The 24,198-nt window shown below is 45.3% G+C and overlaps 1 protein-coding gene across 1 annotated transcript in view; it reads right to left on the bottom strand.

The window, feature by feature from the left end:
- The window catches only part of GRIN2A (glutamate ionotropic receptor NMDA type subunit 2A), a 356,641-nt gene that overhangs the window by 29,110 nt on the left and 303,333 nt on the right, over positions 1–24,198 (bottom strand). Inside the window, exon 12 of the mRNA XM_036931766.2 lies at positions 12,327–12,514. Within this exon, the coding sequence (XP_036787661.2) occupies positions 12,327–12,514 (188 nt within the window). The remainder of the gene's footprint in view (positions 1–12,326; positions 12,515–24,198) is intronic.

Genomic DNA, 24,198 nt, shown 5'->3' with positions numbered 1-24,198 from the left:
TTCAGAAGATTGGAGACTGTTGAGAGTTAGGCTTGGGGTGGATTAATGATTGTGCATTGAGTCCCCTATACAGAATTTTATTGTTGTTAACAACCATTTGATCAATAAATATGAGAGATGCCCTCTCAAAAAAAAAAAAAAGTAACAGCAAGCAAAAACAGTGGCATATAAAAGCATACATAACCAATAACTATACTTATTGAAAGAAATATGTCTGTAAGCAAAAAAGACCAGAAGGTATTATTTGAATTAAGAACAATGTTAAGGTAGTAGATCAGGGTGATTTTATATGCACACTACACTGACGTTCCAAATAAAAGCATTTTAAAAATGTACACCGAGAGGGACCTGGGGCCACTGTTTGTCCATCCTATAAATCCTACAGGAATTTCTGTGGTATCAGTGTCTGTCTCACCGGCAAGCCACTCATTTTATCTTATTTCAACTACGACGGTTCTCTCTCAACATTTGACTTCTCCTGGTTTGAGTGATTCAATGTTTGTTGGGCACAAGTTTGGCACTGCTGACCTTGCTCTAATCCTGGCTTCACGTAGATGATAAATACTGCAACCCCGGCGCTCTAGGGAACCTACTGGAAAATTCACCGCAGATGCACACAGATGAAAACCCTCATCTTTAACACCAGGGAGAGTCAATGACTCTCCAAGATATTTATGGATTTTATCTGTTTCTTAAGTAAGTACTGTTCCATTATTATTCCAAATATGTCTCTAGTTGAAATTAGGAGGGCAATAAGTCTAATTTTTACGGTACCATCTGGTCACAGGCCACTGAAGAAGCAGTTAAGTCCTTTATTGCCAATCTATGCTTAGGACTGACACATTTTGTCCTTTGAAGACCTTTCATCGATGAATGAATTGTTTGCCCTGGACATAGTGTTTAGGTCATAGGAAGGTCAAGTGATTTAATTGCTGGGATACTAAAATAGTCATTGATCATCATCCCCGTTGGGTATATATCACTAAAGCTGCTATTCAGCATGTAAGTGAGCTTTGTGTGCATGTAGAAGTCATCCACATAGAGTAAAAATAATACTGAAATGCACAGGAAAAACATCAGATTCAGTCAACCCACTGTCAGTAACAGTCTCAAGCCACATTTGCCGCATGGTTTCAAACGAGCCCAGATCTACACGTGCACAGAGTCAGGAGAGCTAAGAGGTCCAAACCTGGTTCCAGATCGAATGTAATCCACAGAAGCACTGGCTCATTCTCTGCCCAAAAAGTGGGGTGTTCAGTCTTGCTTGCTTTATTTTTAACGCTGTTATTATAGCCGATAATGAAAATGAAGTTTTTAGAAGCAATTAACACTTTCATATCTATTTTGTTCCTTTTTGAATGACTAAGCTCAACATTAACGCCTGTTTGATTGCTTCCATTCACTGTCTACCCCTTATTTTCTGTGTTCCTCATGGGGGCTGCTGCATGGGCAGAACCTTTCAAGTTCTACGCCATTTATTCCTCAGGGTTTCATAATCACCAAGAGTATGGATGTGGAGACTCATTTAGGAGTTTGGAGAACAAGACGATGAATAAACACAGAGCGAAGATCCAGTATCGCGGACCCCAAATGAATGGCCTGTTGGCCACTGACATTTGTATCTAGTACTTGCCAATTAGTGAGTAAGATGCTTCTAAATGCTAAATACTGTTATCCTAAGGAGTGGGTCTTCAATCTGATTGTGTATTAAACACAACCAGAGATGATAGAAAGATGCCTTATGGGGGTGTAAATTAGGTGTCTGCATTTTCAACAGGCTCCCCAAATGAGTCTGACGGACACAGAAGTGTTCAAGCATCTTCATAATTTATTAAGTAAGGTAACTATTAAGGGCAATAGACCAGGAAGTTTTAATCATTTTTATATCCCACCACCTGGAGTTCAGAAACTGTTCAGTTGTTGTTGAATGCGTGTCTAGAGGGAGAATGAATGAACGAACAAATGGGTAAATATACTGGGGCTCTGACAAATGACGATTGGTCTTTGCTAACTTGATTAGAAAGTTTGTGATTTACAGAGTAGCCTCCCCCAGCCCAAACTGTGATTCCTGCCTTTGAAGTCTCAATTTGATTAAAACACGTTTAGCAAGGAACAATAACTTTCTGAAATGTTGGGGATTATGCAGCTCCAAGAAGCTCTGTGGGGAGCTAGCAATTCTAGCAACTAAGACAAGTCTTTGTGAACCTGGAGACGCTGCACTGCAAGCCTGTATCGGGGCCAAACATCTGACTCCTCTTAATTACATTCTGTCCTCATTTCATTCCTTCTCATTTCTTGCTATGGGTCCTGAGTTTTCCCCAAACTGCCAGGGTTAAATGATCTCAAAAATTAGGCTGAGCCTGCTCCCAGGGTGCTGGGGCCTCGGGCATGGACAAGTCTCCTTCTCTGCAGGCAAATGGAAAGAAGAGAAGGTCACTTTCTAGCTACCCTCAACCTCTGTCTCCAAGTTATTCTGCCCAGTATCATGTGCAGGGGACCGATGCTGTCCCTTCAGTGAGGGAGGAAGAAACACTGCAGTTCGATTCTGAAGGACCTGCTTTTAAATCCCAGCTTTGCATCTTTCCAGATTATAAACCTGCTTTATGAGATGTCCATGAGGGTTACAGCAGAAAAAGGAGAAGCAATGCTGTATGGTGGTTCCAGCAGGGCTCTGCAGGGCCTCCTTGCCCAGGTCCCGATCTCAGATCTGACCTTAGTAGCTTGGACACATTACTGAACCTGCCTGTGACTCAGTCTGCTCATCCACAAACAAGAGTCAGTGCAGGTACATCTCAGAGATAGTGTGGGCTTGGTTCCAGACCACCACAATAAGGCAAATATTGCTATAAAATGAGTCAAATGAATGTTTCGATTTCCTAGTGCTTATAAAGGTTATGTTTACACTAAACTGTAATCCATTAAGTGTGCAATAGCATTATGTCTAAAACAACAAAGTACCTACCTTGATTTAAAAATACTTTATTGCTGACAAATGCTAACCATCATCTGAGCTTTCAGTGAGTCATAATCACTGATCTCAGATCACCGTAACAAATAATAAAAATAACATATAATAAAATACATAAATAAAATATATAAATAAAAAAAACAATAATAAGAAAAGGTTGAAACGTGACAGAGAGCTAAAATGAGTAACTCCTGTTGAAAAAATGGCACAATGAACTTGCTCACTGCAGAGCTGCCACAAACCCTCAATTGAAAAAAAAAAGCAATATCCACGATGTGCCATGAAGCGAGGTATGCCTGTAACTGTGACTCATGCCATTTCATCACCGCAAGGACGTGTGAGAACTTCACACATACAGAGCATGGCCCAACATTACTTTGTGACCCACAGTGCTCCCTCTGTACGGGTTACCCCTTATTATAAATGTCTATAAAAAGAACAATGATAATGGAGCCGCTGCATGATGTCCATTTGGAGAAATGGAAAATTGTCTCTTGGCCTCAGAGGGGGTTCTCAGAGTCTCAGCACCTCCTCTCCCCCAGTCCCTCATCCTGACTTTGGCATTTAGCACTTTGAATGGGCTCAGGTTGCAATTTAAGGTGACTGCAAGAGGGTGTTGCTGAGGCACCTGAGGACACAGGGGTCTGTGTCGCTTAGAACTGCTGGCAAGGGAAGCCAGTGGGAGGGGTACTGGGCACCTCCAAGAGGACTGAGTCAGCGGGGGGTCTGGGCCCTGCTCCTCCGCGGGGCCGAGACAGGGCAGCACGGGGCTCCAACGGGGCTAACTGCTCAGCGCATCCGATGCAGCCTGCCCTGAGGATGCCCGGGCTGTGCACCGCCCGACGGGGCAGCTGGCATTTCTGCTCTCTGCTCCCCATGCCCTCCTCCTGCCACCTGCTCACCGCCTTTCCTCCCCCTCCTCCTTTCCCCGCCTGGTCTGCCTTCTCCCGCTTTCCTTCCTTTTTGACTGGTCTCATCTTCTAGAACATTTTCTGCCTCCTCTGCTTCCTTTCCCCTTTTTATGTCTTCCCCTCAGGTATCATTGCCCCTCTCGCCCTCCCCGACCCACTTGCCTTTTCTCTCTCCCTTTGCTCATCTTCATTTCTTCCCCTCCCTCGGGAGAAATGGCAATCTACCATTTTAAGTCTCTTCTGCCCTTCTTGTCTTTCTCAAGACAACCCAAGACCAGGACACCACAATCTTTATAAAGGGCCAGAGAGCAAATATTTGGGGCTTTGCAGATCATATGGTTTCTGTTCTGACAACTTGTCTCTGCCGTTGCAGCATGAAAGCGGCATAGACCATACCTGAGGGGACGGATGTGTCTACGTCTCAATAAAACCATTTTCAAAAACAGGGCAGTGGCTGGATTTGGGCCGTGGCCACAGTTTGCCAAACCCTGAGGAAGACACCATTTCTCATGTTCACTGCCTTTGATCACAGATCACAAAGTTGGTGATAATTTATGATCCACTGGAGTGGAATCATAAGAGCCAGGGAATATATATTCTTGCTGGTTATATCCATCTCAGAGGCTATGTGTTAAAAAGAGTAAGGGAAACAGGGAGATTTGGCTACTATGGCACATATGTTAGATGACGGAGGAATTGGCCTCTGTCTTAGAGTGAATATGGGGTCAGAGGCTTGCGAAGACTGTCAGATTGGACAGGGACAGAGTGATTACCTCTTAGAGACCCCTATGTCCTTCCTAAAGAAAGTAGCATCCCATTCATCAGAGAATCTATTTCACTGATGAAATACATAGGCAAATGTATACCTATAATGTTTTCCAATTCATTCATTCATCCAAAAGTAGTTTTTTTTTTTACCTGAGCACCTACTGCATGCCAAGCTCAGTAATGAGTCCCAAGAAGAGAAAAGGGTAACAGAATGGGCATGAATGTGAATGCCCTCAGGGGACTTAACATGCAAGCCCCTCACTGGGCCAGTGGACATAGAGAGGTCAGCATGAGTGGGCATCTAATATGTGCCAAGCCCTGGACTTGTTTCTTTTATGTTTGTTTTTGCTTTTACTCCCTTAACACTTCAACTTAAAAGAAAAGGAAACTGGGACTCAAAGAAATTAATTTGCCCAAGATTGTACAGCTAGGAAGTTGTAGAACCTTTTATCTTCACCCTTCACTTGTCTTGCTTTGCTAAATGCCGCAAGAATGCTATAACCAAGGGGCTAAAGGAGTTCGCAGTTTTGAGCCCGTCTTGTTTAGAGCTGTGGTCTTTAAGGACATCTTCACACAGGGGTATATGGGCTGAAGGATGGTTCAGGTATCAAATTAGGAAATGGGTTTAGGAGACGCAAGAAAAAACTCCATTCTTAAAGGTGGTTCCAGGGAAGAATTCATGCTTACCTAAAAAAAACTTCAAAATGGTGGAATTTCAGACACTGTAGAAAGTTGACTGGGGGAAATATTTAGGAGTAAGGGGGCCTTCAGTGATTCCCCAAAGCATACGGCGATACCACTCCTAGGAATGGACTGCAAAGGCCAATCACAGAGTGAGAGTGGAGGCATCAGAGGTTATCACCACCCAGGCTGCGGACTTCAGTCCAGTTATACTAAGCTGAGCAGCTGGACAAAAGCAGGGTTGAGGGTATGAGCAACCCATCCAGTAGCTCAGAGCAATTTATGAGAATCTTACTTAGATACCCGAAGAACTTCTGCAATCATGCTATTCCAGCTGGCAGCATGGGGGTCCCTCACGGACAAAAACCACCCTATGTGCTTCAGTGCGAAAGCAGCCAGCACAGAAAGGAGTCAAGAATGTTAACACCGACCCGATCGGATGCAAGGAGTGGGCTTCTCCACTGACTCTCCAGCGCTCTCCCACTCCAGGATCCATGAGCATCATTATGCTGGAGGGAGGCTTCCCCAAGCTCTGGAGTCTATTGCACCAGGTTCCTTATTAATACAAGAGTGCAGTTCCTTCCAATTTGTGATCAATCTGGATGAGCCTTTAAAATGAGTGCTTGCAAAGCTGTAGTAAGACACAAAGGGAACTCAATATACCTATACAACTGAAATGACAGATATGGCATCTTTCAAATATCTCCTGAGGTATCTGTCACATACGCCCAAGTATGATATAATTGGGTCACTAACTCATTTTAAAACTGGCAGTGTCCCAGCCAAATGGGTTGAGCTGGTCATGTTAATGCATGTGTCATACCTTTCAAATATCTCATATACGACACCTATCATATCTACTTAAATATAAGTGCAATGGAATATAACCTATAAGTAATTTATAAAAATATGATACATACATATATTTAATTTTATTTGTTCTGTGAACTCAAGACTAGATACCAGGGAGAAGTAATGTATCTGTGAGTTTAAAAATAAACCAACAACCATTAAAACTGAGCAAAGCGCAGAGAGGAAGAATTGAATGATTCTCAAAGCTAAAGCCTATTACTTACAGCTTAGGCAACCAGGAATTCTCCCAGGAGCACGGTTCAATGGAAAAGTGGGTAAGAACTGGAGTCCGAGGAACTCGGCTCAGTTTTTACCTCTGTAAAAATCCATGGAGTGCTGTCCACAGATCAGCAGCATCAGCACAGCCTGGGAGCTTGTTCGAATGCAGGATCTCAGGCCTCAGCCTAGACCTGCTGGAACAGAACCTGCATTTCAACAAGATCGCCAGGGGATTCCTGTTCACATTAAAGTCTGAGAATCTCTGCTGTAGCTCAGTTAACCCAGTTGAGCCTCACTTTTCCTGCTCAGCAAAACAGAGATAATAAGATCTATGGCAGAATATTGAGGAAGAGTTCCTAAGATCATTCGTGATGTGCTTGGCATGGTACCGAACCACTGAGAACAGGCTCGAAAGCAACTGCTTCCTTCTTTTCTCTCAGCATCACTTGCTCCTGAATAATATTATATTATACAATCTTTCCTCGGTATCTTTTTGTTAGCCTCTGTACATCAAAAGGGCTTTAACCTTTATGATCTTCTATCTCTTCAAATCCCAGAATCACATAAAAAATTACAAAATCTATGAGGTTGATGGGATCTAACGGATTTCCTATTCAACCTTCCCTTTGAAGCCAGAAATGCCATGTTTTAGGTCCCAGATTACTCATTCTTTACATTATTCAAGGATCATCTCTCAGCTGCTGGGAAGATACCAGATATTCAATAGATACTTTCTGGTTGCTGAAGAGTTGATGAACAAGGGTCTATGAATTCTGGCCCTTTCTATTTATTGTCTAAATCTTACTACACTCATTTTCTTTATGACTTACTCTGTCTTTTCATTCTTCCATTTAAAAAATCTAGTGTATCTCATATTTCTCCTTGACCACTCTCCTACCAACCCAAGACAACCTAAAAATATGTATATATCTATGTATATGTTAATTTTTATGTATATGAATTATTCATTATGCTCATATGTTTATATTAAATATTTTAAGTTTACACATTGCCAACTAACTGGACTGTAAGTTCCTTGAAGGAAAGAAGAAAAAGATCATGACATCCCTTCTTGGAATGTCTGTGCCTAGGAAGGTGATGTTTCTCAGTAAACGCTGGGTATTGATGATCAGTGCTGAAAGTACCTATGAATGTGCGTTACATTATTTCAGAAGGGACACAACACTTAGATGGGAAAAGGAAGGTTAGGTCTTATTGGGATCCTGTGTATCCCAGGCAGATTAGTAGCCCTTTTCCTAGGGAAATGCCTGGCAGGCTTCCTGTAAGAAGTTCCCCCAATAACCAAACACTTCACTCAAAGGTTATATTTACACAGCTCATTAGGAAAATTTTTTATATTTTTGACACTCATTAGACTCATAATCGTCCACTGAAGCTACTCTATAACAAGAGATAAACACTCCATTCTAGAGGATGAATAATAATTAGGTGCTGCTGAGCACTGTGCTCTTTACAGGTCTAATTTTAGAGCCTAATTAATCCTGCTGAAGCTGCATAAGATAAGTGAAATATTTATGCAGCTGTGTTAATTCATGTATTTACTCCTAGAGAGACATTCAGAATTGGACATGGCCTTCCGGGAAGATTATCTTAAGACGCCTCCTGGAGCAACGTCATTTTCCCTCTCATGTCCTTGCCTCCAGATGGTCTCTACAGATGAAGCTGAGAAGACACATTTCCCAACCCCAACAGTCTTATTAGGAAAGCAGTAACCCAGGACAGAAAATACTGATAAGATTCTAGATGCTCTACTTGTACAAGGAACATACCTCTGCCCTATTTGGATGCTTTAACTTTTTATTCTTTTTGCCACAAAGAGGACATTTGCTGTTCCGCACCGCAAAGGTTGTTTCCATGATACTAAGTTGACCATATTATTGCCAGTACAACACTAAATAAGCTGCATTGAATACTGGAGTTGTGAATAGACAATGACAGGGGTGGGGGAGTAGAAGGGGAAGATGGTGATGATGATGGTGCTGATGATAATGGTGATGGGAGGATGAGGATGGAGATGATGGTGATGATGGTGATGATGATGAGGATGGAGATGATGGTGATGATGGTGATGGTGATGAGGTTGGAGATGATGGTGATGATGGTGATGGTGATGAGGATGGACATGATGGTGATGGTGATGAGGATGGACATGATGGTGATGATGGTGATGGTGATAAGGATGGAGATGATGGTGATGAGGATGGAGATGATGATGGTGGTGATGGTGATGATGGTGATGGTGATAATCATGGTGGTGGTGATTATGGTGATGGTGGTGGTGGTGATGATGATGGTGATAATGATGTGGTGATGTGATGATGGTGATGGTGATAATCATGGTGGTGATGATGGTGATGGTGATGATGGTGATGGAGGTGATGATGGTGATGACAGTGATGGTCATGGTGCTGGTTATGATGGTGATGATGATGGTGATGGTGGTGATGGTGATGGTGATAATCATGGTGGTGATGGTGATGGAGTTGATGATGGTGATGACGGTGATGGTCATGGTGCTGGTTACGATGGTGATGGTGGTGATGATGATGATATGGTGGCAATGGTGATGATATGGCGATGATGGTGGTGATGATGGTGATGGTGGTGATGGTGATGATGGTGGTGATGGTAGTGATGTTGATGATATGGTGATGGTGGTGATGGTGGTGATGGTGATGAGGATGGAGATGACGGTGATGAGGATGGCAGTGATGGTGACGATGGTGATAATCATGGTGGTGGTGAAGGTGGTGATGATGATGGTGATGGTGGTGGTGATGATGATGGTGATGGTTGTGGTGGTGATGATGGTGATGGTGATTATGATGCTGGTGATGATGTGGTGATGTGATGATGGTGATGGTGATAATTGTGGTGGTGATGGTGATGGAGGTGATGATGGTGATGACAGTGATGTTCATGGTGCTGGTTATGATGGTGATGATGATGGTGATGATGATATGGTGGCGATGGTGATATGGTGATGACGGTGATGGTGATGATGGTGGTGGTGATGATGATGGTGATGGTGATGATGGTGGTGATGGTAGTGATGGTGATGATATGATAGTAATGGTGATGGTGATGATGGTGGTGGTGATGGTGATTATGGTGATGGCGGTGATAGTGACGATGGTGATAATCATGGTGCTGGTGATGATGGTGATGATGGTAACAGCTAGCACTAATTGAATTACTTCTATTTCCAGGTGCATATATCTTCTCATGTCATCCTCACACCAACCTTACCAAGTAAATATTTGTGCGTTCATTCACAGATGAGCAAACTGAAGCTAAGGAAGATGACCTCTCTCACAGGAGTATGTGTGAATGGGACAATAGATTCAGTTCAGATATACACTAAATTCCTCCTTCCTAAAAGACCTATAAATCTCCAGCATGTAATCACGCAACTGTGACAGGCATCCTGGAGAATTAAATGGAACAAGAGTCTCACCTAACTGAGTCCCTTCCAGAGTAAGACCCCTTAGGTAAAGGCTTTGCCACTTACTGGCTAGAGGGCCCACAAGCCCTCTGAGCTTGTTTCCTCCCCTACAACATGGCTATAATCAATATTGAACTTCACGAAGTTGTTATGAATATTAAAGATCACATGTAATGCATCTAGGATGGTGACTGGCATATCCTCTTCCCAAACATGTTGCTGTTTCATAATGGAGGTGGCAAGAGTGACAGTGATGATAGGTAGGAGTAGAGTGGGAACTCATTTACTTGACAGCACCCATCATCTTTAAAGTTCCTAGCAAATGAAATCTATCCCAACACCAACATTCATCCATACATGCATTTATTCATTCAATCCTTCATTGACCAGTTATCTGTGATGCTCAGGATTATGGGGTGTTTATGACTGGAAATAAGACCTCTTGCATGTGAGTTGTTCACCCCATATAGCGGTGCTTAGGCAACTACTGTGGTACATGGAACAATTAACCCCTATTCACCACCCCACTCTGTGTCCACGCCCCTTGCCATGTAACTCCCAAACTCCTCCAAGGCAGAGTGTACCTCTGATTCCTTGACTTTGGGTTGGCCTTCTGATTTGTTCAGACAGAAGAGTATCAACAGATGTGACGTGACAAAGCAGAGCCTTGAATGTACACGTGCACTTAGGTGTTCCTTTCTGTGCCTGTGAGATAGCTGAGCAAAGAGCTTCCCCCATCTGGCTGCTGCCCTTACAGGCCGAGACCCAGAATACACACACACAGCGCAGGGACCATGCAGTTGATCTGTGGGCTTGCAGAAGAGAGCAGAGCCACTGTAGCCGCCACAGTCAGAGGCAGAGCTCCACTCAACCTGCACTCCCATGAGCAAAATTCATGCTTATTGTTGTATTGCCTCTAAGATTTCACAGCAATAGCTGACCAACGCAGTCACGAATCACTATTACACAACAGAGAACGTGGCTCGTGATCTGAGGAAGGAACAAATGCCCTGTAGGGAATTCAGAGGATCAGATGTTCTTATTTGGGAGTTAAATTTAAAACACATTTAGGTTTTCTGATGGCACTGTGAGAATCTAGGGTTTCATTCTGGGAGAAGAGAGAGGAGGAGAAGTTGCAAGGAATTAGGTACATGGTCTGAATTCACGCCGACCTATGCACTGCCCTCTGCCCTCTTCGGGGTTCTATTTGGTCACACGAGGTGCCACATTCTCCTCTCTCAGCTCTAGAAAGGCACAGCACATTCTGTGATCATCTCTCCCATTCTTGGAGGCAGTTCCTGCCCTATGCCCCGAGCTGCTGTATCCTCCCCATGCTTACTCGAGTTTTCAGTGTTCACCTGCCATGTCTGCTGGCTTTGCTTTTCTACCCCAGGGGTGGCCATTCAAAGGGAAACCAATGTGCCCTTTGAGCCATGACAGAGTTCTCAAGACCATGTCAGGGAACTCCAGGCTGGGATGGGGTCCCCAGCAAGGAAGTGGAGATGGACAGATGGAAGGAAGTGCTTCCGGAAGAGAGCCAGCCCAGTCTGCCCTAGAGCTCCATCAGTGTCATGATCCTATTAGACTGCAGGCCCCATGAGGGTCGCAAGTGTGCTTTTGGGTGAACAGGCAGTCATGGACTAGAGACCAATGGGATTTCTAATCATCTTCCTTTTCTAGAGATTTTGTCTCCTTCCTTCCTCCATAGGTAATAACAGGCACTGTTATGTTAGTACAACGTAACACCACCCCTTAGTCATTCCTGAGTGGTCCAGGCAAGACTCTTTGACCCAAAAGGTACCAGGAATCCTTCCTCTGGAATTTGAAATTTACAATTCAGAGAACAGAGACTGGGACTCACTGGGGTCTCATGATGTAGCGTCATTACTATAGACCACGGTTTCTCAACCCCAGCACTACTGACATTTGGGGTCAGGTAATTCGGGGTTTTGAGATACGGAGGCTGTCCTGGGCACTGTTAGATGTGTGCCAGCATCCGTCATCCCTGGCCTCTACCTACTAGATGCCACTAGCCAACGGCTTCCCAGTCATGACCATCAAAACTGTCTCCAGAGACCGCCAAATATCCCCTGGGGGGCAGAACTGCCCTCCACTGAGAACCGCTGTTCTGGAGGCAGGACCTGCAAATTCCTTCTTAAGGCCCCAGGACTGCCGTGTTTCCCATTTTATCTCGGGACTGATTTGCTCAACTCTTCCCTAAATTCACTGAGATAGACACTTCTGCATCCTTAAAATAAATTCCTTTTTAAAATGTAGTTGTCTAAAATTGGTTTCCATTATAAGCAACCCAAAAAACCAGGGTACCATGTGATAGGCACTCAATAAATACATTTAGTGAGCAAACTCCTCATGCAAAGATCCATTGGAAAGCGAGTTGGTAAACAGAGAGAGTATAAAGGGCTCAAGGCCCCCCAAGGTGGGGGGTCACCCAAGGTCTTACCATCACCCACAAACTGGAGGAGGGCCAGGTCAATCTGCCTCTTCCAAGGGGAACCCTTCTGGAGAGCAATTCCGTAACCGGTGGTGGCAAAGATGTATCCACTTCCGATGGTCACCAGCTTGCAGCCTTCATCCCTCCCAGCCTTGTAATTCAGGACCGCCGCATCGTAGATGAACGCATCCAGTTTCCTGCAATGACAGGAGCCAGGGAGTCAAAGGGATGGCTGGGTACCACGTTGGGGCCCAGCTCCCAAGGCCCGATCTAGCACCACACACTCTTTCACACGGGAGATGATGACTCATGGCTGCTGCAGCCCCTCATCATAAAAGGATCTATTTTTAATGAGGAGATAAAAGCCAGAACCTTTTCTCTCCAAGTTACAAGAGGCAGCTAAATAAAGACATGAAGAATCCTTATGCCCAAGTGTTTGCTGAGTGTTTGCCCTTAGCGCTCCCGACGGTGGAGAACGGCGGCCTATTTAGAAAGGTCTGCGTCAGAACAAAAGAAAACCATTAAGGCACAAGAGAATTTGGTGCTGGTGCACAGGAAGGGGAACTGGTTCTAAATGGGAATGATGCCTTTTCCTCCCAAAAGAAATATGTTTCTGTCTGTTTATACCACAAAAATTATTACATAATTTTTAGAATTCCAACTAATGCAGAAAATACTAAGAATACAAACAAAACTTAAATTGTCTGTAATTCCATAACTCAGGGGCAACATCGGCTAACATGCTGATGAACAAACACCCTTTCAAACTGTTTATGTGTATGTGTGCACACACACGCGTGTTTTAAAACAGAGTTGGTAAAAAACTTTTTCTGTAAAGATAAGACCAGTATTTAGGCTTTGTGGGCTACACAGTCTGTGTTGCAATAACAACTCTGCTATAGTAGCATGTTAGGGGCTGAACGCGGAGTCTGATCTTATTTGGAGATAGGGTCACTGCAGATGTATTAGTTAGCATAAGGTCATACGGGAGTAGGGAGGGCCTTCAATCCAACACAACTGGTGTTCCTATAAAAAGGGAAAACGTGGACGCAGACATGCACCCAGGGATATGCCATGTGAAGGTTGGGGTTACGTTGCCACAAGCTTAGTAACTATCAGGAGCCAGGAGAGAGGCCCAGAACAGATCACCTCCAAGCACCTTCAGAGGGAACACAGCCCAGCTGACACCTTAATCTCAGTAAAAAAAATTCCTGCTGTTTAAGCCTCTCAGCTTGTGAAGCTTTGTTATCGCAGCCCTAGGAAGCTAATACACAGCATGAAAGCAGCCACAGATAATACACAGATGAATGAACTCAGCTCTGTTTCAAAAAAAGTAACAGATTGGCCCATGGACCATAGCTTGTCAATTCTTATTATAGCCCCAAAATAAGATTATTCCATACCAACTCTTTCCCAACTTGTTTTCTTTCCCCATTTCACAGCACACATAGTGAATGTATTTCCATGTCAATAAACAGTGCATTTTTTTTTCTTTGTGGATATATTTATTTCTATTAAGGTACAACTTAAGCCATAAAGTGCTAGATAAATTTTTTACCTACATGTACATCCTTGACATCACCATGCAGATCAGCACATAGAACATCACCATCATTTCAGAAGTCCTGCGTGTACCTCCCAGGAAGCTCCCTCCAAAAGGCAAGCATCAAGTCATTCTCTTCACTGGCACATCTGGGCCTAATTCATTTCCTAGATCACTATTAGTGGCTACGTATGCTGTTTGCAATTTTGAAAGTTATTTAACAAAGCTCAAACGATCACCCTTGAAGTGGGGATGGATGTCTCCATTCTAAAGTGGGTAGAAAACTAAATCAGAGATTACTCAACGTCCTGACACTTTCTCAACCTAACTGCCTTTCTTGCTTTAACAAGAAACATAAAGCAGTGAAGCAAAGAAAAATAAAAGTGGCAGGGAGAGGATGTAAAATGTTGCATCCTTTCAGAGACAGCCGCTGAGGACTCCCTATGGGAAAACAACGATTTGGAAGGTTTACGGCTGCATTCTTCATTTTAATTTTTTTTGTTTCTGTAATGGTGAGAGGTGGGGTAAGACTACCAGGCTTGTCTCACCAACAGAAAACCTCTGAAGCTTTTATCCCCAGGCTGTAGGATCAGAGACTTGGTTTTAAATCCTGACAGTATTAAAAGGGGATCAGATTGTCCAAGTAGAAGAGGAAAAATACTGGGCATTGGTAATGGTAAATGGCAAATCAGAGCTGACAAATTTCTCAAAGGCAATAGCCTTTACGGACAGCCAGTAATACGGAGACCTGTGGAAATATGAGATGGGGAATTTCAAAAGACTGAGAGCAGTTTGCATGTGCCAGCAGTAGGGCATGCGACAAGAGCGGTGGAAGGGTAGAAGGGTCCAGATTTGGCCTCAGGAAAGTCAATTCCTTTTGGATTGCTTGCGCCTCGTCTGTGAGATGAGGCAGTCACTGTGGTCCTGCTGAGATGCTTGGCCAGCTATGACACTGCATGGTTCTGCAAGCCGACAGTCATGTCTGGTCACTAACAATAGGGAAATTGAGACTCCAGATAACGTATGTCCTGAGGACTTCAGGCCATGGATGGCATTTGTCCCTTGAAGCTGGGTGCTTGCAATATCAATACTTCACATATCAAAGTCGCCATGGGGATGCCAAGAACTGGGTTTTAATGAGGGCTTCTTAGCCTCACTCAACTCTCTTTTCTCAATTCCTCAAAAAATAAACATAAATACATGCACATGTGCCAACAGGGGTATCTGTTAAGGCCAAATGTTGGTATTTGTGGGGTGAAACCTTTCCCCACCCCATTCACCCACCACTCACTGGTGCATTTCTGGGATGGAAATCTACAACTGTACCCGGCAACCTTATGAGAGTTGTCTAACAGCAATATTTCATGGACAGGCACAGGTTTCATGACAAATATTCTTCAGCTGAGCGACAAACAGCCAGATGAGCAGAAAGAAAACAGGAAGTTTTCTCAGGGAACAAAGTTTGCAAAAGCAAGATGCTGCCGAGTCAGAGGAGGACAAATGGAAATGACGTGGTTGGTTCTGAGCATGCCGGCATGTCTGGGGTGGGCTGGGCATCGTGCCTGCAGAGGGATCTGGCCATGAAGAGCCATAGATGGGCCTGCCGTCCATGGCCTGACACCCTGTGGTCTTGGGGCCAAAGCAGAGCCGAAGGGGGGACAGCACATGAAGGAAGCCACTGGGCCCCAAGTTCTTGATTTCTGCCTGTCATCAACGACTTTAGGGAGCTGGGGTCTAAATGCAATACGAGCCACAGTACATGCTAAGGACACCCTGAGGCCCTCCTCTGATATACTCGGCCATTGTTTGCACAGCGCATTTTATTACATCTTTCCATGGGAGCCTCAACTGCCTAGTAGGGGGATTTATTACTATCATTATTTTCCTATGTTGTCTATGAGCAGATGAGGTTCTAAGAGGCAAAGGCAGCCTGATGCTCATCAGTGATATTTCACAAAGCTCTGACAGAACAGTTTAATAGAACTTTCTGCAGTGATGAAATACTTCAGATCTCTGCCTTTGGATCTGCCTTCCCGTTGTGGTCAGGGCAGCTGAGGACCTGAGCTTTAATTTTTATACCATGTCATTAACTTAGATCCTCATGTAAGTGGTCACACGTGGCTGGTGGCTGTGAGGGCACAGTGCAGGGCCAGGCAGTCAGGGGAAGGCCTAGGGAGCAGGGGCATTCCTTCCCCTGCTGGGACTCAGACAGGTCTGCTTTTAATGTTTTTGGTTGAAAGAAAAATATCCCTATTGGTAAAGAGAAAAAAATTAAAGATCGCGGATGTCCTCGAGAGTGGGTTTTGTGGTCAAAGACACGGAGCAAGTCCCTTGTATTTCTGAGCCTCAGTCTTTTCTCTGCAAAGCGGAGCAGTTAATATCTGCCCTTAGAGGGTGGCTGGGAATAAAGCCATGTCATATATGTAAGATGTGTGTGCAATGCCTAGCACATAGCAGATGCTCAAAACTCATAAATGCATTCAACTGAATTCAGGTTTTATGGCAAAGAGGCTCGCAAACTTCTATGTATTCTGGGACAAATCAAGTCCTGAGACTTGATGTGCATCATCTCGTTTCATTTACTACTGCTTTCCCCACTGTCAGATGTGGAAACTGAGGCACCAAGGGGTGAAGTGACTCAACCCTGCGACCCAGCTCACAGCAGAGCAAGCACCTGGGCTCACGCAGTCTGACGCCAAAGGCTACAGCCGTAAGTACTATGACCAGTTTATCCATTAGACCTGTGGAATGACTGAAGGCCGGTAGGTCTGTGGATTACTTACGAAGTTCAGATTGGGGGTTACAACTACAAACCAAGCCAATGGTATGAAACCAGAGGCAAGGATGAGACCAGAGAGAGTTTAAAGACCTTTGCTGGGCTGTTCAGCTTCATCCGTCTCTTTCCCAGGCCTGGAGCCCCACCCCAGAGAAGCTCTCTGGCCCCCAAGGACATCCTACCCCATTGCTTCCGGAGACGTTGCGGCGTACATGGCCGTAGCTTCTTGCAGAAGGGAGAACGTAAGAGAGAGGAAAAGGGCACCTGACACTGAAGCCCAATTTAGACCAAAAGCATTTAGGGCTTGGCGCTGTGCGGCGGGAGGTGGGGATATACTGGGCTGCAGCGAGATGCCTGGCAGCACCACGTCTGGAACAACGCGGAGATAAAAGCCCCTCGGAACTCAGAGCTGACTGCTGGGAGCCCGAGGGCCTGCAGGGAAGGAGCCCGGGTCCGCTCCTCCGCCTGGCGTGCTCGTCTCCTGCCCTTCAAGAGGAAATCATCTCTGTCCCCTCCTTCCCAGCGCCTGCCCAGGTCACGTGGCTGTCACCGGCAAGGTGCCTCTCACAGGGCGGGGGCTGAACGGTCTGAGAACCGTGATGGGACGGGGCCCCTACCTCTCTGTCTCCACCCCTTACAGAAGGATCATCTCTTCTCCAAACGTGCGTGATGAATGAAAAGACATTCAGCTCCCCAGCCTGAGAGCTGAACACAACCAGGACCTGAAATGAATGCCGTGCCATGCTGCGCCGGGCACCACAGGGGCTACGCGGGTGCCGTCGCCCTCTCCCTGTCACCAGCAGTCCCCAAGGAAAGCACATGATTAAAACTGACAGTAATTCAGAGCGAGAGGGGGAAATGAGACCTCCTCTCTGCAAACTGCAGAGAAGCCAAGTGAGGGGGCTTGTCACGGGCGCCCAAGCTGCTTTACCTTGGCGGCCTCCTGCCGGATTTTTCGGCAGCCCTGAAGAGCTGCTGCAGCTTCCTCGAGTGTGTAGATCCGACCCTGTTCCTGCAGTCGGTCTCTCCCGCACCTGCGCGATGGCCTCAAAGTTCACTCCTAGCACCCGGGTTTGCTGCTTCCGCGGAGACCCCGGCCGGGAGTCAAGGCGTGGCCCCTTTGGGGACAGGGGCCTTCGCTGCAGAGCAGCTTGACATTTCCTAATCAAAAGTTTCCGGTTTTAGCTCATCATCTCCTTTGCTTGTTTTCAGATGCTCTCTGGGGGTCTCAGCACATTTAAAGGCTAATTATATAGTTAAAGTTAATTATTCATTCATTAACATTCAAGAAGTCTTTAAGCAGACACTGACTTGTTCTGATGAATTAATGAAACCCGCGTGTGTGCACGTGTATTTTGGAGGTCTAATATAAAGTGTTACTGAAAATTAAACAGCTCTTTGATGGTAACTGAATGTATTTTTTTTAAGTCACATCAAAGCCTTGCTAAGAAGAGAAACACATCAAGGAACAGTGGGTGGGAATCAGGTCCATCTCTGCCGGCGCAGTGAAGGAGGCCCCCTCGGGGGACCTCTCTGAGCTCCGGTTTTCTCATCGGTAAAGTGGGGAAATGACCTATCTCACAGGTGGCTTCGGAGGGATGAACACAGAAGTGAAAGTGTTCTGTAAACTGCACACCCGGGTACCAATTCAGGAGACTTGTGGCAGTGATGATGTCACTGGGCAGAGAAGCAACAGTCATGTAGATCATCACCAGGCACTCAGACACAGGGCTGTTGGTGGGTGCAGGGCACTAATGGGCCCAGGAAGTGGTACTGCTGGGCTATGACAGACTTCTGCAAAGCGCCGGCTTGGGCAAGAGACACGACATGCACAGAAGCTCTAACCATGGTCTAAAGCTGGCTTGGAAAAGTTTCCTAGAATCACATTCTGACTCTTGTGAACACAAACTTTAAAATCTGACTTATACTGACGACGATGCATTTTTGCTAAGGAAGCGTTTTTCAGGGCAAACTCCATTAGGCTAATTTCATTCCCAGATCGATGTCTCCCATAGCATAGTTAAATTGTTCCCAGTTTGGCTGGCAATGATTTTTTCTGGGATCAATTCTATTGTGTTTAAATTTTATAAGGATTTGATTCACTGATCATCATTTGGACCAGAACAAATTTTTCTGATTTATAACTTCTGCCATCGTGAGCTTCCTTTTGTGGTTATTATTTCCACTGAGACCAATGTTCTGGGTCAACGTTGTGCAGAGATCCAGAATCTACCAGGAAGATTCGAGTCACCTGTGGATGTTTAGTCAATGGTAAATTTCACCCTGTGTGCTTTTAACTGTTGTTGGTTTTATTTGTGTTTATCATTTCTACTGGTAATATTCACTGTGAACTGGGTAGAAAAGACTGATGGTTAATATTTATTTTTTAACTCGAAAAATCCTGAGCAATTTGGTGAGACAGAGACAGGGATAGGGACAGAGACAGGGACAGAGAGAGACAGAGGAGGGAGGAAGCAAGACAGGGAAAGTTACATATGGAAGCAGGTACCAAGTAAAACAGGAACAGTGAGAGACAGAGAGAGAAGGGAAAAGATGAGAGAGAGGGAGTGAGAAAAAGCGACAGAGAAGGAGAGAGAGTAGGTCACAGAGAGGGAAAGAATGAGGAGACGGACTTACAGAAAGAGACACAGACGAAGAGGGGAAATAAGAGCAAACTCCAGAGATGCTGCAGGCACTCTGCCCACTGACTAAAAATCTCAAAAATGGGAAAGGATTAAAATAGCACAGCAAACCTCTGCTTTGTGTCTGTTAAACTTCACATTGGACACGAACTGGCCACATCCAAAGACTTGATAAATCATGCAAAGCAGGCTTTTCATTTTTCAGAGGAGGAAACAGGCCAAGAGATCTCTGCCCAGGTGGTTCACAGAGTCACTGATTCTAGACCAGGGTGCCACCTGCCCAAGTCCCTTGTCTTCAGGACATGCCTACAGGGCTTCCCAATGCAGGTTGTTAGATAGGTGTGGGGTCAGAGGAGCAAGACCACAGGATGCTGGGCAAGCCTGTGTGCTTCTCTAAGTTCTGATCTCCTCTTCTGACCACGAGGAAAACAATCTCTTCCAGGCACCTGTACACGGGCTGGATGAAGGACTATATACTTGCTTGATGAATTAAAAAGCATTATGCAAATGCCATCCCTTATGTTACAACTTGTGTTCTGACATAGGAAAAACACTGATTCCTTCTGGAATGTCAATCTTTCACAGAGTTCCTTAGGTTTTATTCTAAGGGTTGGGATCAGAGTTAGGCATTCTGCTGCAAATTCCATATTGCACTGCATAAAGAACTCTCAAAAAAATTTTCTTTTTATTTGGATTTTTCTTGATTGTCTACTATGTGCCAGATGCTGGGCTCTTTGCCTATCTACCTCATGTAATCCTTAAAATGCATTCATAAGTAGAGGAAACAAAAGTAGCATCATTTTGCCAAAGGGAAAATTGGGGTCTAAGAGGTTAAATAACTTGTCCAAGGTCCCACAGCTGGATGTTAGCAGCGAGGGCATTCCAACCCAGGATGCTTAGCTTTTAAGCATCACATCAGATTGCTGGGAGTGATAACATTTAAAAAAGGATCTGTATTTGATAAAACCACCTTACATTCTGATGCAGTGCCAAGTACTTTCCCCAAGTCAATTCATTTAATTCTCAAAGGAGTTCCAGGAGACAGGACTGTACAGATATGGGAAACAAGCTCAGAGAGGTTACTTAATGTGTCAAGCGTCACACAGCTGGCAATGATCAGAGCCAGGATAGGGCGTGAGGTATATCTCACTCCAAAGTCCATGTTCTGTAATAAGAGGTCGTTCAGGAAATCAATCAATCAGTCAATCCATCAATCAGCTGAATAAGACCATGAAGAAGGTATAAATACCTTGACCCAGAGATTCCGCTTCTTGTGCTCATTCTTAGAGAACTATTTGAACAAGTACGTGGAAGATTTTTAACTCAAAGCACATTTTTAACTCAACTAACAGCCCCCTGTAAGGGAAATGGTTAAATACACGGTGATGTAGGCTTATCATGGAATTCTTTCCAGCAGTCAGAGAATGAAGGCAAAAGACACCTACAGATAGGGAAGCCTTCTCAAAACGTATCATTAATTGAAAACCCAACTGTGACAGACGGCAGAGTTTGCTAGCCTCCCACAGAATGAAATTTTCTAATTATGTGTGGACACATGGATATATGCAAGTGTCTAGGAGAAATGATGTGCATGTCACACAGCCGGCAGGGCTGACCTGGTGAGGGTGGGGTGGGACTGGGACTGGGCCCGGGCCACAGGGGAGCTTATGTATCTGTATTTTTTATTTTGTACAAGGATAATATATTTTTTAATGAGAAGTGACACAGCATGGTGGGGAAGGGCCCAGATGCTGCGGCCAATTCAAATCCCAGCTCTGAGGCTTCACAGCACGTACCGGGCAGGTGACTTCATCTCTCCACATGAGGGTTTCTCTGCGGACAGGGGGGACGCAGGACATGCCAGAGCCATGAGGTGGCGGTGAAGATGAAATGCGGAGCTGTAGGTGGAGTGCTTATCGCAGCGCCCGGCACAGAGTGGGGGCACCGAAGGACTCAGCTTAGGAGGCACAGGCAGAATGATGGCGTTGCCCAGTGGTAGCGGCTCTCGGGCAGGAATCTGTGTTGCATCCGTGTGCACGGAGCATCCAGGTGGGACCAAATGCCATGCCTGGCCGTGCATCCTCAGGTGAGGCACAGCCCGGGACCACCTGCTCTGGGGGTGTGCACACCGGACAGCCGTCAGGAGATGGTGCTGGGCGGGCCGCACGGGAGCCTAGGTGAGTGCGGTGGGGGAAACAGCATCTCCCCAAGTGCATGTCCACCAGGAGCCTCCGAATATGACCTTATTTGGAAATTGAGTCTTTGTGGATGTAGTAAGTTAAGAATCTCAAGATGAAATCATCCTGGATTGAGATGGGCCCTAAATCCAATGACTTAGGGAGAAGAATCCGTTATAAGAGGAGGCACAGGGGAACAAGCCCATATGGAGACAGAGGCAGAGGCTGGAGGGCTGCTCCCACAAGCCAAGAAGGCCTGGGGCCGCCAGAGCCAGAGGAAGCAAGGCGAATGCTCCCCTAGAGCCTCTGGAGGGAGTGCGGCCGCTCAGATGCCTTCATTCGGCACTTCAGGCCTCCAGCACTGCGAGAGAATAAGAGAATACATTTCTGGTGCTGCAAGCTACCCAGTCTGTGGTCAGCAACCACATCCCCCACCTGCGCATCTCTCAGTGGGGGAGGCCAGGCTTGCCAGGACGGAGGCAGCGGCGGAGGGCTGGAGCGAAGCATCTAATGTGTGAACAGTACCTCCCAGCCCGGGCTAAACACCTCCACGGCCTGAGCTGGCCCCCCTCCGGGAAAGCCCCCTCCAGCCTGCTGCTGCCAGCGCAGAACACCCAGGGCTAGCGCACCGACAGCGTGACCTTTAGCGCCAGGGTCAGTGGGAACCTGCTTATAATTTCCACAGTGGAGAGAAAGGGAGCACATTACAGCGACTGTCTGAGTCCGAGCTCCTGATGGGCACAAGCAACGACTTCCCTGGTTCTAGTTCCCCTCCCTCCTAACAAAGGTGCCCACCCGTCCCGGGTCGCCCACTTGCCAGGGCAAGCAGAGTCAGCCCAGGGCAAGAAAGAAGGTTGAGCTGAGTTTGAATGCCAGCTCTGCCACTCACTTAACCTTTGGGCAAGTTGCCTCTGCTCCTTGAACCTCAGTTTCCTCTTCCGTAAAACGGAGAGAATGCCTACTTGGCAGAGTTGAATCAAGACTAAGAGATCACGTATTTACAGTCCCTGTGTGAGTTCAGCAATGGACAAGAAGAGGCAGTCCCTGAGGAGATGGAATCCTATCCATGTAATACTAGGTATCCTTGGAAGACATCCTTATTTGGGGTTTGTCTTCCCTGGGACTTGGTTTCTTTTCTCCACCTCAATGGAAGGAGACATACTGCCCTCTTTTAAAGCAGAATTAAGACTTCCAATGGAAAACAAGACATTTTCAAGCATGAACAAAATTGTTTCTGGGTTTTGTGTAAACGTGGGCAATTAGAAACAGGGCTGCTGGTGCAATGTTACAGGACTTGCTTTATTTATTATTCTAAGTCGTGACTCAAAGCATGGGCTCTGGAGCAAGTGGGACCCCTGATAAGCTGTTTAATCTCTCCATGCCTATTTCCTCGATTGTACATGGAAATCATGATAGTCATTATCTCATAGAGTTGTTATGAGGTTTAAATAAGATAATGCAAGCAAAACATTGAGAAGAGTACCTGATACATATGTAAACTCCCAATGTATATTATCCGTTAGTTAGGAATACTTTGCTTAGTTCCCAAAACAATTCAGGGAGCTTATTCGAGTTGCAATAGACTAAGATTTAAACATATGGATAAAGCAATTAAGAGTTAAGTGAATTCAGAGGTGGAATAGCAGCTAAGGCCTTAGGGAAAGTCAGCAAGAAGATAGTCAGGCCTTAAGCGCTCCACAGTTGCTAATGGAGGATCATAAATTAAGCTCTGAATCACGTAGAAGCCCAAGCCAAGAGGAAGCGATGAGTAGCTAGAGGGATTGTGTTGTTCACAAGGTAAAGGCGTGCCTTAACGTGAAGGACAGCAATGCCGTTCATGGCACAGAAGCCGGAGAGATGCTGTAGGATGACATTCTCAACCAACTGGTTTACAATAACGCTATCGACAAGCTTTCTAAAGTAACCAGTTCTTCTACAGCCCTTCAGTGCCACAGTATGATGCAAATGCAGAGAAGTAAGTGTTATATTAACGACCATTCCTCGAGCTCAGTGAAATATCACCTAGCTGTTAAATGTGCAAACTGTCCAAGAGAACAGTATGGATTTGGCTGAGAAAAGCAAAACACGCATTTGCATGCCCACCGATTCAATGTGCATAAACTGTATAAACTTGTGGGCAAACGTCTGACGGAAACGCAGGAACAAATGAAGAATTCAGTTGAGAAGAGACTTTTTTCCTGACTACTGGAACTAACACTGCCACTGCAGAAAATCTGTTAAATATAAGAGGATATAAAGAGTGTAATGCTAATCATGCAGCAATATCTCTGCTAACACTGTGATGGATTTCACTTGTCTTTCTTCCTCTCTTTCCTTCTCTCTCCATCTCTTGAATTTATAGACTTGGAATCCCACTTCATTCAACTGTCCCCCCATTTTTTCACTTTATAACACATTATGGGTGGTGGCCTTGGAAAGTCCATTAATAAAATTTTGGTAGAGTTCAGCAAGAAATAAATCCAAGTATGCAGAAAAACAATGTGCTTTCCTGAGGTTTTTATGAAGGAAGAAACTCCTCACTCTACAATGTTTATTTTTGAGCTTTATTTGCAGTGTGGGGGTGGATCTCAGAAACCAGGTCATTGTCAATCTGATTTCCTCTGGAGATGACGTTATCCCATTTAGGAGAACAACTGAACCCTGACGTCTATGCCTGCTTTCGAACCCAGTGGCTGAAAATGAGCCCCCTGAGTTTGATTCTGCCTGATGAATACAAGATAGC

This window comes from Manis pentadactyla, chromosome 10 (assembly GCF_030020395.1).
Source record: "Manis pentadactyla isolate mManPen7 chromosome 10, mManPen7.hap1, whole genome shotgun sequence".
NCBI lineage: Eukaryota > Metazoa > Chordata > Mammalia > Pholidota > Manidae > Manis > Manis pentadactyla.
Note: the sequence above shows the minus strand (reverse complement) of the source record. Positions and strands in the feature narration are given on the sequence as shown.